The 15,551-nt window shown below is 34.6% G+C and overlaps 2 protein-coding genes across 4 annotated transcripts; both read right to left on the reverse strand.

Annotated features, from left to right (window-relative positions):
• Positions 1-4,406: 4,406 nt before the first annotated feature.
• On the reverse strand, positions 4,407-9,050 carry LOC111365262 (NAC domain-containing protein 53-like). 2 transcript variants are annotated; one of them, XM_022985704.1, is made up of 6 exons: positions 8,742-9,050; positions 6,784-7,061; positions 6,177-6,365; positions 5,510-6,022; positions 5,310-5,421; positions 4,407-5,104 (listed from the first exon to the last, which is right to left on the reverse strand). In XM_022985704.1, exons 1-6 carry the CDS (start codon positions 8,920-8,922, stop codon positions 4,704-4,706), a joined length of 1,674 nt encoding a protein of 557 aa, XP_022841472.1. In that variant the 5' UTR covers positions 8,923-9,050; the 3' UTR covers positions 4,407-4,703. The 2 variants fall into 2 exon arrangements, with proteins under 2 accessions (XP_022841472.1, XP_022841471.1); XM_022985703.1 differs by having other exon boundaries at positions 5,310-5,424.
• A 2,193-nt stretch (positions 9,051-11,243) lies between these two features.
• LOC111365263 (NAC domain containing protein 50-like) lies at positions 11,244-15,229 on the reverse strand. 2 transcript variants are annotated; one of them, XM_022985705.1, is made up of 4 exons: positions 14,735-15,229; positions 13,788-14,065; positions 13,493-13,678; positions 11,244-11,951 (listed from the first exon to the last, which is right to left on the reverse strand). In XM_022985705.1, exons 1-4 carry the CDS (start codon positions 14,949-14,951, stop codon positions 11,457-11,459), a joined length of 1,176 nt encoding a protein of 391 aa, XP_022841473.1. In that variant the 5' UTR covers positions 14,952-15,229; the 3' UTR covers positions 11,244-11,456. The 2 variants fall into 2 exon arrangements, with proteins under 2 accessions (XP_022841473.1, XP_022841474.1); XM_022985706.1 differs by having other exon boundaries at positions 11,244-11,948; positions 14,735-15,228.
• Positions 15,230-15,551: the final 322 nt, after the last annotated feature.

Consider the following 15,551-nt stretch of genomic DNA (forward strand, 5'->3'; position numbering starts at 1 on the left):
TTACCAAGTACACAGTGATCACAAAAAGACATATTAGACGCACAGTCTTTTCCAAATACACATTTATCATTTAGCAATTTAAGTCATTTAATACTTATGTAAGCTAATCTATTGTGCCACTTGTGTGTGACATCAGTGTTGGTCAAATTTATGAAGGAAGATGAATTTTTAACAATTTCAGCAGAGGTCACATAAATACTGTTTCTTTTAGTACCTTTATGGGTGACAGGAGCACCCTTAATCATTTTAAGCATGTTGTTTCCAATTTTACCAGTAAAACCATCAGTTTCTAATGCTCCTACTGAAATAAGATTCTTAGCCATTTCAGGAATATATCTGACTCTGTGTAATTTAAACACATAATCAGTGTCAAATTTTAACGTGATATTACCAATGTCAGCAATTTTATATGCATGATTATTGCACAAGATAGCATGACCACTTTTAGATTCTTGCATATTTTCAAGCCAGTCTTTATGTGATGAAATATGAAATGATACACTAGAATCAAGTATCCATTCATTTAAATGTGATTTCACAGTCAAATTTACTTCGGTAGGTTCAGAGTTTAATAACACATATACTTCACAAAATTCATCAGAAGAAGTAATAACATTTGCCTCATCGTGAACTTTTTTCTTTTGTTTGTTTTTCTCAACATAACAATCTTAATGAAGTGTTCACTTTTTACCGCACCCATAGCATTTTCTACTTTTAGTTTTAATTTTTGACCTAGATAAACTTCTACTTTTCTTTTTACTACCAAACACGTATCCACTTTGGTTATCACAGGTCCTAGACTAAGACCTACCTCTCATCATATGAACCTCGCCACTTTTTCTCTCGACTCTCTCTGCTCCCATTTCCATTTCTTTACTTCTTAATGAGTCTATGACAATTTCAAGTGTTAAAGTATCTCTTCCGTATTTAATAGCATTTTTAACTTCTCTATAAGTTTCAGGGATAGCATTTAACAAAATTTGCCTTATATTCTTCAGATACCTTTTCACCGCAGTTACTGATATCTTGTACAAATTTATTAAAGACATCCAAATTATCATCCAAATCTTTTGAAGAATCGATTTTGAAGCTACAAAAGCTTTCAAGTAGAAAAAGTTTGTTTGGAGTTGACTTAGACACATAAAGTTCCTTCATTTTTTTCCAAAGTTTTTGAGCTGATTTGAACTTACCAATTTTTCTTAATACCACATCAGACATGTGTAATATTATAGAAGTGTATGCCAATTCATCCATATTCTCTTTTTCTTCAGTAGTCAAGTTTATAGGAAAAGAATCACCAATAGCTTTAGAAACCTTTTGTTGAACAAGAATACCTTTCATTTTTTGTTGTCAAATTGAAAAATATCCTTTGCCATTAAAGACACCCAACTCAAAGTGATGTGTCGACATTTTACAAAAAAAAGAGCACAAATTCAGATATGTAAAAATCACAGGTCACATAGATTACACAAAGTAACAAGATTCCTATGATTTCACAATAATACGCTATTCTAGAACCCCCCAAGGTTTCGTGAGAATTAAGTTCTCAGACCAAGGGAAGAACTAGAATAGGAGTCTGGGTACAAGTCTAAAATAATACGAGATTAAATAATGCAACAACGTTCAACAAATTAATCTAAAGATGAATAAATAATTTCACTTAGAAAATTGAATAGATAATGGCAAGTAATCCTAGGTTCTATCAACAAGTAATCCTAGGTTACCAAGCAATGACAACCCCCAATCCTAATGATTACTCCACACGATGATCTACTAGTGCGATAATGTAAAGTTTCAGCCAATTTACTAGAGCGGACTTGTCTGAGTCCGTAAATTATGAGAAATGCGAATTTACTGCTTTATGGGCGTAATTTTAGCTTAAAGTAATTTAGTAAATATGTGGTAATTTCAACCGTTGATCTATCAAGGGAAAAATCATCTAACTTTTTCTGTGTAACTTGAAACAGAAAATTTCCAACACGAAAAATGTCAAAAATAATGTGAGGAGCAAACTGCCTGAAGACAACTCCTTGAAATTCGAGCCCACGCGCCCTCACGTGCCATTGCTGAAGTTGCCACACGCCGCCATCGAGAACACGCGCCACACACCCAGTACCGCTTCCACTTGCACGTCTCAACCTCGATCTGCATTCACCAATGGACTTTTGGATCGTCGGGAAATCGCATTTGTAGGTTCGATTTTTATGCCAAAATTTGGGCAGTTCATTTTTTTGCCGATTTTTGGTCAGATTTTGGCCGAATTTTCACCACCACCAAAGCTCTAATTGTTGAGCAAAACTGCCTACAAACTAAACAAAAGTATCAATTAATGATGAATTTGCAAAGAATAAAGTAGAGAAAATTAAGAACCAAAAAAACATAAAATTGAAGGACGATGTCCCCTTCTAAATTAGGCTCAGAAACTTGATTCACAGCACAAAGGTATCTCCAATTTGAAGGTCATTATCAGTCACGAAGACAGATTCACAAAGAAGACAGAGAAGGATTTATTTTTGCACTAAGCAGGAAGAGTTTTCTCTTGTTTTTGGGTGAGTCAAATGAAGAGTAAAGACTTCAATTTATAGGCTCATAGGAGAGAACGGATTTCCTAGAAATCTTGCAAGATTAGGTTGAATCAAAACTGCAAGATTAAGTTAACTGAAATATAGAGCTCAACCAAGACGAGATAAAGTGATTGAAAATGATATCGATTATAATTATCTATCTTTCTTGTGATTTTTAAATTACCTCCAAATTGGGTATTGAGCACCTAACACAATGGGTTGATTACCTCTAAATCCTCAACATAATTGGACTACTTCAATTGTAGTGTGGATTTAATTCTTCAATCCTGGACTTATAGCCTATAAAATTAAACAGGCCTCGATTTTTCATCATAATTTAGGGGATTTGGGCATCACTTACCAAACATGCCCAACATCACGTACATTCAAATTTTTTTCTACTTTTTAATCACGCATTTTCTAAAATTTTACTATTCAAAAACTCATTCTACACAAAAATGGCTATCAAGTAGGGGTAAAATAACGATTTTGCTTGAGGTTTTCAGATGTCGGGATACATTAATTTACTTAGATTTTGTTTTTGATATGCCAAGTCATTAACGTGCAATTCATTTTTTCATATACACGAAACAAATGTCTTCCTCTGACAACTTAAATTTTTAGATATGATATCAAAGTAAGCACAAAATCGAGATTCAAGACTTGCCGTTGTTTATTTATAAAAATTATGTCAGTGTTAACTTCGTAAATTTGATATGCACGAACGCAAACTGCGAAGTGTAGTTCAATGGATAGTTGGTCGACCATCCCTGTGGTTGATCAACACTGTACTTGTCTTTGGCTCGGTGAATTAGGGTTTTTGGCTGTTGTGATTGATTTTTTATCATTAGAGTTTGTTTGTTCACCAATATTTTTTAAAAAATTTTTTTTTTTAGTTATCAATCAAAAAGTGTTGTCAACACATAATTATAAAATTGCTTTTGATTTATTTATTGTATAATATCCATAATTATTTGACTAAAAAATATTATTTATCACACGTCATATTTTTTTAATATATAATATATATTTTATGTCGTGCAAAATCTATAAAATTAAATAACTTTAATTAACTTATCATGGCACAATTGTGTTAGTGTGTATCGTATTATTTAAGAATTATTTGTTTAAAACTCGTTAAAACATGACAAATTGATATATAAAATAATATAAAGCACAAAAAGCTATATTACCTGGTCAAAGTACTTATCGATTTTAACTATGTTTTAAACAAAGTACGTTTGAACTTCAGAAAGCCTTCACAAATACACACTTATGTTTGTCTTTATAATATTGTGTAAAAAAAAAAAAAAAAATTCTAACTCATTAATGAGAAATATGTACATAGCAAATTGTACATAACAAGTTCAAGGAGCGTCTTGTTCACTGTACAAGGCTGTCATGGACTGAACTCTATGATCGAACAATATTCAAAAGAAGAATGAGATAAAGTCTTATTTATCACATAGTTAAATCCTTAGCCCTGTTTGTTTCCAATTGTTTGAAGGCAAAAATGCATATTTTTGACCTTTTTCCAACGAGTACATGGAACCCATGTGAGAGGAAAAGTTAAAAATCACGACTTACAATGTTACAATGGTCCGAAAATGCATTGAAATTGGACAAAAAATTGGAAACAAATAGGGGTTAATATCAAATATTGCGAATCCTCGTTATGTCAACATTAAAATTGTTTCTCGTGAGGAATTGGGAACGAGAATGAGAAGATGGTACAATAAATATGATTAGACGATACAATTTTATTATTATTTTTTCTTTTTTCAATATGCAGCACACCTTATTAAAAATAAAAAGGAAAAAGAAAATAATTGCAAGCTACGATTCAATCACGGACGAATATAAATTGAAATCACAAACCATATGTTTTAATGCTTCCAAGTCAGAAGCCATGTCTCACTTCCCAGTATAAATCATCTACAACACTATCTGGCTCATATAGATTAAACGTAGTCGATGGCCTTATCCAAGACTGAAAAACTAATTAATCTAGCCACTATTTCAACATAATTCATAACAAACAATCCTGCAACATGTCAATTTGTAATTCAAGGAGACATTATCCAGCGAGTCCAGTAAGAAACTTTTCACCAGGTTCGCTCTCTTTGGACTGCTCGAGATTCACTTCACCTGGCACAGAAAGGTCCCAATTTTGAAGCTCATGGAGAGTATAAGGACCCAGAAGAATATGAAATCGAACCAACCCCAAGAAGTCGCAGAAACAGCCTTCCCTGGAAGTAGGTTAACCCGTGATTCCAAGTTAATAGAACCATTGACGCCTCGTGACAAGCCAAATGAAAGAACAATATTGAAGTTCTGGTTCTTCATAAAAGATTGGTCTGTTCCATTGCCATTGACGGTCAAATTTCTTATTTGAATCATGCCAGCCGTAATATGTGCCGAACTGGAAGCAGAATTTAGAAGAGTTGCATTTTTTGAAGGAAACTCTGATGCAAATGCCATGGGAGCCGGGAAGTTGCCTAACATGCGACTTGCCTGCTCGATGAAAGGATACTGAAAATCTGCACCCATTAGAAGGTATACCGAAATTAGATCCCAAAAAGAAAGTGTGTTATTAATGTTAGAAATGTGCTTGAGATGCATGTTAGGGACAGGATTGTGGAGTAAAATGAAGGTGATTTTAATTTCTTTTTCTTCTTAGTAATGCCCAGTCCACCCTTCCAAATGAGCCAAAAAACAAGTTGTAGAGTGATTTTCTTTCAGTACCTGACTGACATTTTGCCAGCTCTTGCTTATTAGACGATGATGGCGCATCATTATTTGTATTATCAATTAGTTGTTCACTTGACACGGTAGCTTGCTGAGTTCCTTCATCAACCTTCTGGAAAAGAAAAGTAATGTAAGCTTAATTACTAAATTGCATTGCGAACCTGGAAAAGACAGCAAAGCTCAAAGAATAAGGTTACCGTTTCAGTGAGGAATGCATGATCAGAAATAAGATCCTCACTTCCCATCATCTTTGAAAGATCACAAGAAGAATATTGTGAGTTGTCATCATTGGCATCAAAGAATGCAAGGTACTCCTCAAGCGCATCAAAAGTAGATGTATCAGCTGCACCAGGATTTGAGAGATCGTTAGTTTCAACAAATCCTCCATCACTATATTGAACATTATCAGAAGCATCCAAGAACGGTTCATCAAGCAAGTAATCCACGTCCTCAAAATTCCCGGGCTCACTCGATTCAACCATGTATTCATGCCTGACTGGTTTTACAACTGTATCATATGAAGCTGGCAAATCATAAAGATTTTGATCGTCATGCTTTTCAGGCTCATTTTTATGTTCAACCATATCAACCATGCGCTGTTGGGCTCCACTACTGGACTTGGAAGTTTCTTCTTCATAGCTGGTATTGTCTATAGAGTTGGTGTTCAATGGAAGGGGAGCAATGTCTGACGGAATGTCGGTTCCAAGAATCTAGCAAAGATAAAACATTTTACCGTATGAAGGTCATAAAATAAGTATATTGTGGACCAAAGACAAAAGTATTCCTAAATTTTCAGTGTGTCCTAATCAGACTCAGACATTGTAAAATTAGCACACAACACAGTATAATGGCAAGTGCATTAACCTGCTCAAGGTCATGGCCATCCAAATAGAAATCATCACCAAAATCTACTTCCTCTGCAGCCTCCTGCTTGGGAACCAATTCCAGCTCATCATCCTCCCACTCCTCCTCAACAAAAGGAGCCCCATACTGTTCGCCATTCTTCGGTCCCGAACCACTCTTCTGAAAAACTCGGCAAAGCACAATAGCATCCTTGTCCACCAAAAAAATACAACAATAATATAAAAAATTAGATCAAGGACTGTAAAACAAATCATCCTCCAAAATAAGATATACAACTATATTGCCACAAAAACAATAAAACACTAATATTAATAACAGCGATAAAAAAATTATATCATCCCATATAATATTACAACACTAATACCAATAATGGCCATAAAACAATTATATCATCCATATAATTATTTTTTTTATCAGATTTAAAATGAATGCCAATCAACTTATTTCTAGCAGTTAATTCAAACTCACTACTTTTTGCTAATCCCCAGAAATCAAATCACTCCTTGGACATTCATCATCCACACTAATTCTGTCAGCTCAAAATAAGCCTTGAGGCAAAGGCAAAGAATAACTTAAAAGATCAAGAAATGCAATCATGTGCACACACCTGATTAATTCCAGCTTTCTGCAACTCCAAATCAGCCAGCCGGTACTCATGCATAACCCAGTTACTCCTCTCGCCTTTTGGAGCTCGGCCAATGTGATAAACAAGGGTTTTCTTCATTCCCACAATCTGTGACTTATGGTAGACAGTCCTGTCCTTTCCAGTAGTCTTCCAGTACCCTTTTTCAGTTGCCCTGTTGGTCCTTGCTCCATTACCATATTTTTTGTCCAGCATGCTGAAGAAATACCATTCCAAATCTCTAGTCTTCAGATTCGACATACCTAAAAAATCCACCATATTAGAATGAAAAATAATTGGAATATGAAAATTTTAGAAAAACAAAGTAAAAAATGTTAAAAGTCTGGGCTGAAAAATATATTGGTGGTTACATTATACATACGCAGGTGCATATACGTACATCGAGTTGTACATATAATAAAGGGCAACCTTGACAGACAATACTAATGATGCTGATAATTAATTTAGTTGTATGCAACTGACACAGAAAAAAAACACTGAACCTATTTCCCATGTTCGACTCCAGTTAAAACCACAAGTCTCTGGACTGAGAGGAGGCATGAATAAGGAGAAACTTTACCAATTATGAATCCTTTGACTTTCAGTTACAATGATATTCAACCAGATGATCAGGAAACGTTAAATCTGCTTTTCCTCTTGGTAGCAAAGAACTGAGGTTAATCAATACTCATCAGTTAACTCATCTACTTTTTCCCTTTCCTCCAAGGATAAATCAATGCCTAATTAGTTCCTTGTTACACGACCTTAGACATAAGATTAATAAAATTTCCAAGTAAATATAGAAAACAATGAAGCAAAGAAAATACATTATTCAGTCCATAGTTATGTGAATGAAATCTCATTTCCGAAAATTTCACGGTAATTTGGTAAATGAAGCGATTAAAAACTGGCTGTGCCTCATATTCTGGCTACAAAACCATATTTGCCAAAACATTCTCTATCAAACCTCCAATATGTATATTCTCTAACAACTGCACAATACAAATATTAAAATGAAGTCTCATAATTCAATACAAAGTATTATCCCATAAAATTAAATAACAGTAACCCCCCCTTTTTTTTCTCTTTAAACAGCTTACAGTACGGAAAAAGGGCAAATGTTTATGGCTACTGAAATAAGGATGCGTTTGATTGCAAGAATGTAATTTGTATGGAAAGAAAATAAATTCAAGATAATTCAATTGCCTAGAATTTATTTGCATGAAAATTGTCAATTAAATGTATTTAATTGATTTAATTTTCAACCTAGACAATATTATACTCGTCTATTTTTTATTAGTAGGTAGACGAGAGAGTGGATAAATAGGAGAGAGAAAGAGAGTGAATTTCATGGAAAATAAAATCTCACTCTTCCAAGAAAATATTTTCCTGATTTTGAGGAAAATATGGTCACGTGACCAAAAGTGGAAAAATATTTTTCATCCAAAAAAATGACAATCAAGCACAAAATTAGGAATTTGTATGGGAAAAACAAATTTTTCATGCATAAATGTTAAATTTACTACAAAGGCAGCATCATATCAATCTCTGAATTAAAGGGCCTACATATACATAAAGCAAACCGCACAGATTACTAAATACAGAAGAATAATTATCGATCAACAAACCTCCCTATTAACGGTAAATCGAAGTAACTAAAATATTGAAACAATAATTTATATAATTGTTCTACTCCTCTTACGGTTGACCTTTCGATGCTCAATCGAGCTACTCGATCCGCCAAAAGCTCGGCCTAGCAGTCGGATTCAAAAATCGGTGTCCCTTATGTATAAAAACAAAACCAATTTATAAAGACCTGGGCTTTTCATAATCTGCATCACTCAGTACTCAACCACCGCACCCCCAGTAAATAAAAGAAGATGAAAATTAACACCAAATAGAGTTCAAAATATAAAGAAAGAAAGGGTTTGAGAAATGCATACTTGGGAGATCCCAAGGCTCGACCTTGTAAATATCGATCTCAGAAATAGCATCGAATCGGAAAGATTTTCCACAGGCTTTTCGCCTCAAATAGTATCGAACCAATTCCTCGTCAGTCGGATGGAACCTGAAACCCGGACCCAGAGAAGATACAGATGCCGATTTCTTGTCCTTGGAATCCATTGCAATCCAAAACGAATTATCTGATTGATGAATTTCGAATTTCAAGAATTCAGGGGTTGGAGGGTTAGGGTATATTATTAGAGAGATAATAGACTACCATTACTTGTACTGTTGTAGTTATACAATTTATTATTAATATACATTTCTTCAAGACTAAGAAAGATTGAGTTGGGTGACGGACTGTGATATGATTCTTGTCACGGCAGTCTTCAAGATTCGGACTTTAAAGTTTAACCCATTAACAATTATTTTTGAAGATTAATTTTTGGACTTCGCTATTTGTACATTTAGGGTGGACACCCCGAATGACACTCCCCTCACAAGAGGAGGGCCTGCAATTATTATATCAATAAAGCTATTTGTACATTCGAGATTGACACGTCATATGACACTGCCCTCACAAGAGAGGAGGGTCTACACGTAATAAAATAATTGTGGACCCCCCTCTTGTGAGGTGAGTGTCATCCGGGGTTGACACCCCGAATGCACAAATAGCAAAGTCTTTATTATATTATGTGTGGATTCCTCTCTCTTGTGAGATGAGTGTCATCGAAGGTGTCAATCTCAAATGTACAAATAGCTTTATTGTAATTTTTTCCCCCTCTTCCTTGATTCCTTCCAAAAGTTCATTTTCGATGCTTTACATCTTCATCAATTTAGATTTCTCTTGGCATTACTTTTAAAGTTAAATTTTATTTCAAATATGTTTGAATAATTTTTATAAGTGATTGTCTAAAGCTTTTGAAGAAACTTAATCCAAAATTTTCAATGAAACCCTTCTACAAAAAACAAAAATTCTGTCAACCAGACTTTTATTCATGGTATATATTGAACTTTTAATTTTTAACGTTAAGTCCAATGTGAAGTTGATTTTTAAAAAGTAATTTTTAAAAATTGAGGCCTATTTGAATCCCATTTTCTATTGAAAATGTATTTTGAAATAGTATATTGATGGAAAATATATGATTAAAAATAAATAGAAGTTTTGAATTTGTATGTAATATTATTTTATTAAAGAATGTATAATTGGAAAGAAAAGAGAGGGAAAAAATATATTTTGAAAATAATGAGAATTAAATAATGGCTAATTTTTTTAGAGATTTTTGGTTAAAAATAGAGAGAATAATCCTAAGGAGCATGCTGCGTGTATTTACAAACTCTTGCCAGAAAACACACGTGTGGGTACCGGTGTAATTTTTATTTATTTATATTTTTTCAGGTGGGACCGATCCCTACAATGAGGGAGTCGGTAAGACTTCTGTACCCTAATTCTAAAAATGTTAATGTGCGCCGCCTCCGTCAAAAGCGAAGAATCTGATCTGAAGTCATCAGGGGCGTGAAGTGGCATGACCGACGCCATGCCATTTAGAACTACTGCCAATGATCAATAATATAATAGAAGGTTCCAGATATTTTCTTTGAAAATAATTGCATACTGATACTCTTATAGTTTTGAAACATGCAAAATAATCCTCCTGATATTTCAGTAAATTCAAATCAGCCCCTATTGTTTCACATTCATAACTAGTGGAATGTCCAACTTATACCGTATAAACTAGGGATGATGGCAACGAGGTAGGCCCCCCTCCCCCGCCCCGCCCCCATCTCGCCCAAACCTTGTCCCGCCCCTCCTTAGATGGGGAGGGCGTAGTGCAACTTTTCCCAGTTTGTTGTCTCGTTTATTATTTTTTATTTTTTATATTTTCAAAATTTCAAATTAAGTTATTATTAGAGAATAAAATACAAATTCAAATTGAGTTTTTAACGAGTGAATTATCTAGAAATAAAATTATTTTTAATTTTTTTTCACGAGGCATCCTCGCCTCGTTGAGCCCCGCCCCGAATCCCATCGAGGTGGGATTGGACGAGTTTTTTTACCATCACTAAAAACATACGATGATAACACTTCGAACGAACTCCATTTGTCGCATTACTTTAAACTATCACATACATATTGACTCCATTTATGTATGAGCATATTCAAGATACTTTTTAAATATAAAATGCTCTCCATTTCAAAAAATCAATATTTAAAATTATACTCTTTAAATTTATGGATGCTCTCTAAATTGTAGAGTACGCTTTTTAAAAATAGAGTGTCTTGAAATTACTTTAACATCTTGTACGAAAACTTTAACGAATTATTTCATATTTCATACTAAGTGCCTATTGTGTGGAAATTTTCACCCAAATTTTAAGCCATTATTGGACTGTTAGTAGCCGCAAGTTTTGACTTCCCTCACACTCAAATGCAGATATGAGACCCACTAACGGTAAAAAAATGAATTTTAATCAACCAAATAGTGGAAGCAAACAGGCGCTAAGATAAAGATCATGACTTAGAATTTGATTTTTATTGAACAAGTCAATTCAAAATATGAAAGCATTGTCGACTGATGGATTTGTCCGGATCACATTAAAAAACTAAACGAAGACTGCATAGGCAAGGTGAACATTTAAGTGTCTCAAGGCCCTTGCTCGTCTCATCTTCTAGTTTTGAAGACATGGATGATTGGATAATGTCCCACGTCCTATTACCCTTCCCGGACATGGTGTCTTAACTCCTCGTTTTCTTTGGTCAACATTTCTATGCGTGATTGGAGAACGTTGATCATAGCTTGAGCCCTCATCACTTCAATCTTCAAAGTCTCCCTCTCCACGGAGACATTTAGGATTTCATTCTCCAAGTTGCAGATAAATTTCAGATATCCAGGGGGGACAGATTTCTCCAGGTTTGAAGAGTCAAATGTAGTAGGGTTGTTTTGGTTTTCTTTGGGTTCGACTGGTTCTAATAAAGGATATTCCAGAAGTGCTATGGGAGAATTTGTCGTCGTCATCTTTGTTTTGGTATCCTGGCTTGTTGTAGTTGAATCTTCTGATCCATTTGCATGGCTGGAGTTGGGAACATCATCATGCTTTGATCTTTTATTTTGAGCTAAACATAGGTGTTCAGGATCTTCTGATCCCTCCCTCTTGCAAAGAAACAGAAGATTTTGCATCGAGTCCATGCCGTGAGGACGGGTATCCTGCTACAAATTTAGAGCAAAGATACAATCTTATAAGAATGTTTCATAAATTTTGAAGGGCACCAAGAGAACAACTTCTGGCACTTTGGAAAACAAAGAGTATGAGTTCATCAAATTCATTATATAATGTCCTAGAATCGCATGCCAAAACATAACTTACGCTATATTTGGTAGAGTAACGGTTCGCACAGGAAGGCAGAAAAAGGGGCTAAACTTTTGTTCATCACATCGTACCAAACATATACTTGAGTAGTAACATTATAAATAAACATTAAGTCGAGCATCAATCTCAAGTGAAAAACACTGAAAAGTTTCAATCCCAAGTCAAAACAGTGCTCAAAGTTTACCTGTATTGTCATTTAAAGGGCCATAATGGCCCCATACCTTCTTCTTTGATCGATAAGAAAGAAAAAAACATATAGAACCAACTTGCAAACTAAAGCAAGTACGATTTTCATCTGCAAATCCAAATGATAATTAACATTGTTTTCAGTTTTCACTCATTTCTCCTGAGTCCTCATGCAAGGTTTTAAAAGCCAGGCAATTTATATATTAGTATGCCTCTATTTGGAAACACTTTTAGAAAATTAAAAGTTACTTCTACTATACAGTCAAAGTCAAACTTTAATTTCAATAAAACATTCAAAACTACTAATTATTATCTACATATTCCGCGGTCCCCACCACTATTTCTCCTAAAAAGCTACTAATGATTTTAGTGTACAGAAGCTATGTCAATTCTAGTTAATTATGTAAGATCTAATATATCAGATGTGATCTTAAAGTCTCATAAATCCGAGAAACTTAAGTGATTGTTATAGAAAATGGATCAAATGCTATTTTCATGAAATCAACTTCTTTGTGAATATGAAAATGAGAGGTTATTTCATTATTATTCATATTTCTAACTTCTTTTCACTAATTATTAGGGCTTGATCCCAGAGCAAACACGATACCATCGAACTGCATTCTATTCTATTCCGTATGGTCTTTTCCATTTTCCATACCTAATCCCTTGCAAGATCAAGCTAGGAACATCTACTTTCCCACCAACATGTACAAGGTACCGGATTCAAAAAAATTGCTTCACTTCACCGAACAAAATTTTCATGGCATGAGATCATTAAATTTTTTATTGATTATTGATTGCTCATATATCAGTAATGAACCAACCAAAAACTTTTAGAGAACACTTACTGCCTACGAGCTAACTAGTATTATTCAGCCTATACTATACTGGTGTGTAATGCTGTAAAAAAGAACACTAGTTGGAAAATCGTATTTTGTTTCACAACCAGAATTCATGTTTCAATACAGCGCAAAGTAACATTTCCCAAACTAGGGAAACATGTTGCAAAAAGTTCTGGTTGAATATACTAATGCAGCTGGGCAAAACATTTATGGACTTCATCGATCATGAATTTTGCAACAACAAAAAAGTAGATAATCATACAGGAAGTAAAATGAACGGATAAAGGGATTTTACCTGTACAAGAATGGAACTTAAAACACCTGATTGTTTAAAAAAAGGACAGAAAATAAACCTGGTCAAGGTCATTGCCCTTATTTCTTTCTTCATCTCCATTGGCCATATCATCTTCAGCCTCTTCACCAGGAACCACAAGGGCTGCATCATCATCCCATTCCTCCTCGACAAAAGGTGCATACCGGTCCCCATTGGGTGGTCCTAAACCACTCTTCTGAAAGATTCTACAAAGCACAAATGCATCCTTTTCCGTTGCAAAACAACAAACAGGAATTTCTTTAAAGATTTATAACTTTCAAAACAGATGAAAATAGACAAGCACTAAATTTAACTTCTAAAATCATCACCCACACCTGGGAAACTCCAGCCCTTCCCAATTCTATGTCGCAAAGCCTATACTCATGCATTACCCAGTTCGTCCTCTTCCCATCAGGAGCTCGCCCACTATGGAAAACAAGAGTTTTCTTCATTCCAATAGTCTGGTTTCTGTGAAGCACAGACCGATCCTTCCCAGTTGCTTTCCAATACCCTTTGCCCGTTGCACGATTTAGCCGAGACCCATTGCCATACTTCCTATCCACAGGACTGAAAAAGTACCATTCTTGATCTCTCGTTTTCAGCGACGAATAATCTTTTAAGTCAAAGATCAAGAGACCAAATTATTCATTAGTTCAGTTATAAAGACAAGAAAATCTACACATTCGCAACAACACGAGAATCTATTGCAAGCAAAGAAAGATTTGAATGAAAATAGAACATACTAAATACGATAAAAACTCCCCATCCCCAATTCACAAATCGAGGTAGCAGATACTCAGACTTAGATATTGGAATTTATACTTGTATGTTTATCCATTACATTTATTCATACCATTTCCAGTAACTTCTCATCCATCTCGTAATCAGATCAAAATCCCATCACTAATCAATCTTAGTTCTTCAACAATAAAGATGTTTAATTTCCTTGCACTCTTTAACTTCTTTTTACAGACTCAAATCTTATTTCCATTGTATTTTGAAGCTTTTCTGGTACTACTTTTTACTAACACATATATTCAGAAACCCTGAAATAAAATTTTCATATCCACAACCAGACTATCTTATCAAAATCCCAAAAGCTCAAGAAAACAAGAAAAATAAGACTATCCAGAACAGTGATAGTTCCAAAATCTACATATTACACCCATCAATCTAATAAACAAAAAATATTAAATCACCGAAAAATTAAATAAAAAAACCACTCTACTCCAATTACATGTATACAACGTATCGTCATGCATTTATGTATGTGTATTTATACCAGCTAGCTCCCAGGGCTCAGATTTGTAGACATCAATTTCAGTAACAGCTTGAAACCGAAAGGGCTTTCCACAGGCCTTCCTCCTCAGATAGTATCTCACCAACTCCTCATCTGTAGGATGAAACCTGAACCCAGGGGCCAAAGAAGTCGGCGGCCGACCTCCCATCCCCGCCGCTGGCGCTGCTGTGCCCACCATCGCCACCACCTCCTGACCCATCTTTACTCTCAGATTAATTATAATCCAAAACAAACACAAAATCAAGATTCAACCCAAAACTTATCTCACAAATAGAAACCCATCAAGAAAATGAAAAATTATACAGGTGGGTTTGGTGAAAAGATTAGAAGGCAAGTAAAGTTTTGTACAAGAAAAGTAAAGCTTTGTAGGAAACGAAGATGGGATTTTTATGGGTTGCCCGTGGGTTAAGAAATTGGGGAGTGTAGTGTGTGGTATGGATGCTTGCTTGACACGGAAATCGATAATGAAAGGGGGGTTGGGGTAGCTGTTTCTCATTGTTTTGTAGTTTTGCTAATTATATTCTTTCGGCGTTTTTTTTTTCTTGTTTGCTTTGGGAAGAATCCTTCCCCTCTCTTTACTCATCTTTGCATACATAATTATGTAATTTTGTTCACTCTTAATAATCAATATTAATTTACAATAAAAGCAACTGTCCTTACTCGAAACTCAAAAAATATTATTAGAGAATTCACAAATAACTAATCGAGAAATTCCTAAAGCTATAAGTTTTTGAAAGATTCTAAAATATAGCGACTCGATATTTCAAAACCTGCTCAATATATCACAAGTATATTTGAA

Source organism: Olea europaea, chromosome 17 (assembly GCF_002742605.1).
Source record: "Olea europaea var. sylvestris chromosome 17, O_europaea_v1, whole genome shotgun sequence".
In the NCBI taxonomy this organism is placed as follows: domain Eukaryota; kingdom Viridiplantae; phylum Streptophyta; class Magnoliopsida; order Lamiales; family Oleaceae; genus Olea; species Olea europaea.

Excerpts from the sequence above, each read along its gene's own strand:
- LOC111365262 (XM_022985703.1), bottom strand. The coding sequence starts at position 8,922 with ATGGATTCCAAGGACAAGAAATCGGCATCTGTATCTTCTCTGGGTCCG. Across the intron at positions 6,366-6,783 it reads AGAAAGCTGGAATTAATCAG|GATGCTATTGTGCTTTGCCG; the intron begins GTGTGTGCACAT and ends TTGGTGGACAAG. Across the intron at positions 5,425-5,509 it reads ATGCATTCCTCACTGAAACG|AAGGTTGATGAAGGAACTCA; the intron begins GTAACCTTATTC and ends TTTCTTTTCCAG.
- LOC111365263 (XM_022985705.1), bottom strand. The coding sequence starts at position 14,951 with ATGGGTCAGGAGGTGGTGGCGATGGTGGGCACAGCAGCGCCAGCGGCG. Across the intron at positions 14,066-14,734 it reads TGAGCCCTGGGAGCTAGCTG|ATTATTCGTCGCTGAAAACG; the intron begins GTATAAATACAC and ends TTGACTTAAAAG. Across the intron at positions 13,679-13,787 it reads GAAGGGCTGGAGTTTCCCAG|GATGCATTTGTGCTTTGTAG; the intron begins GTGTGGGTGATG and ends GCAACGGAAAAG.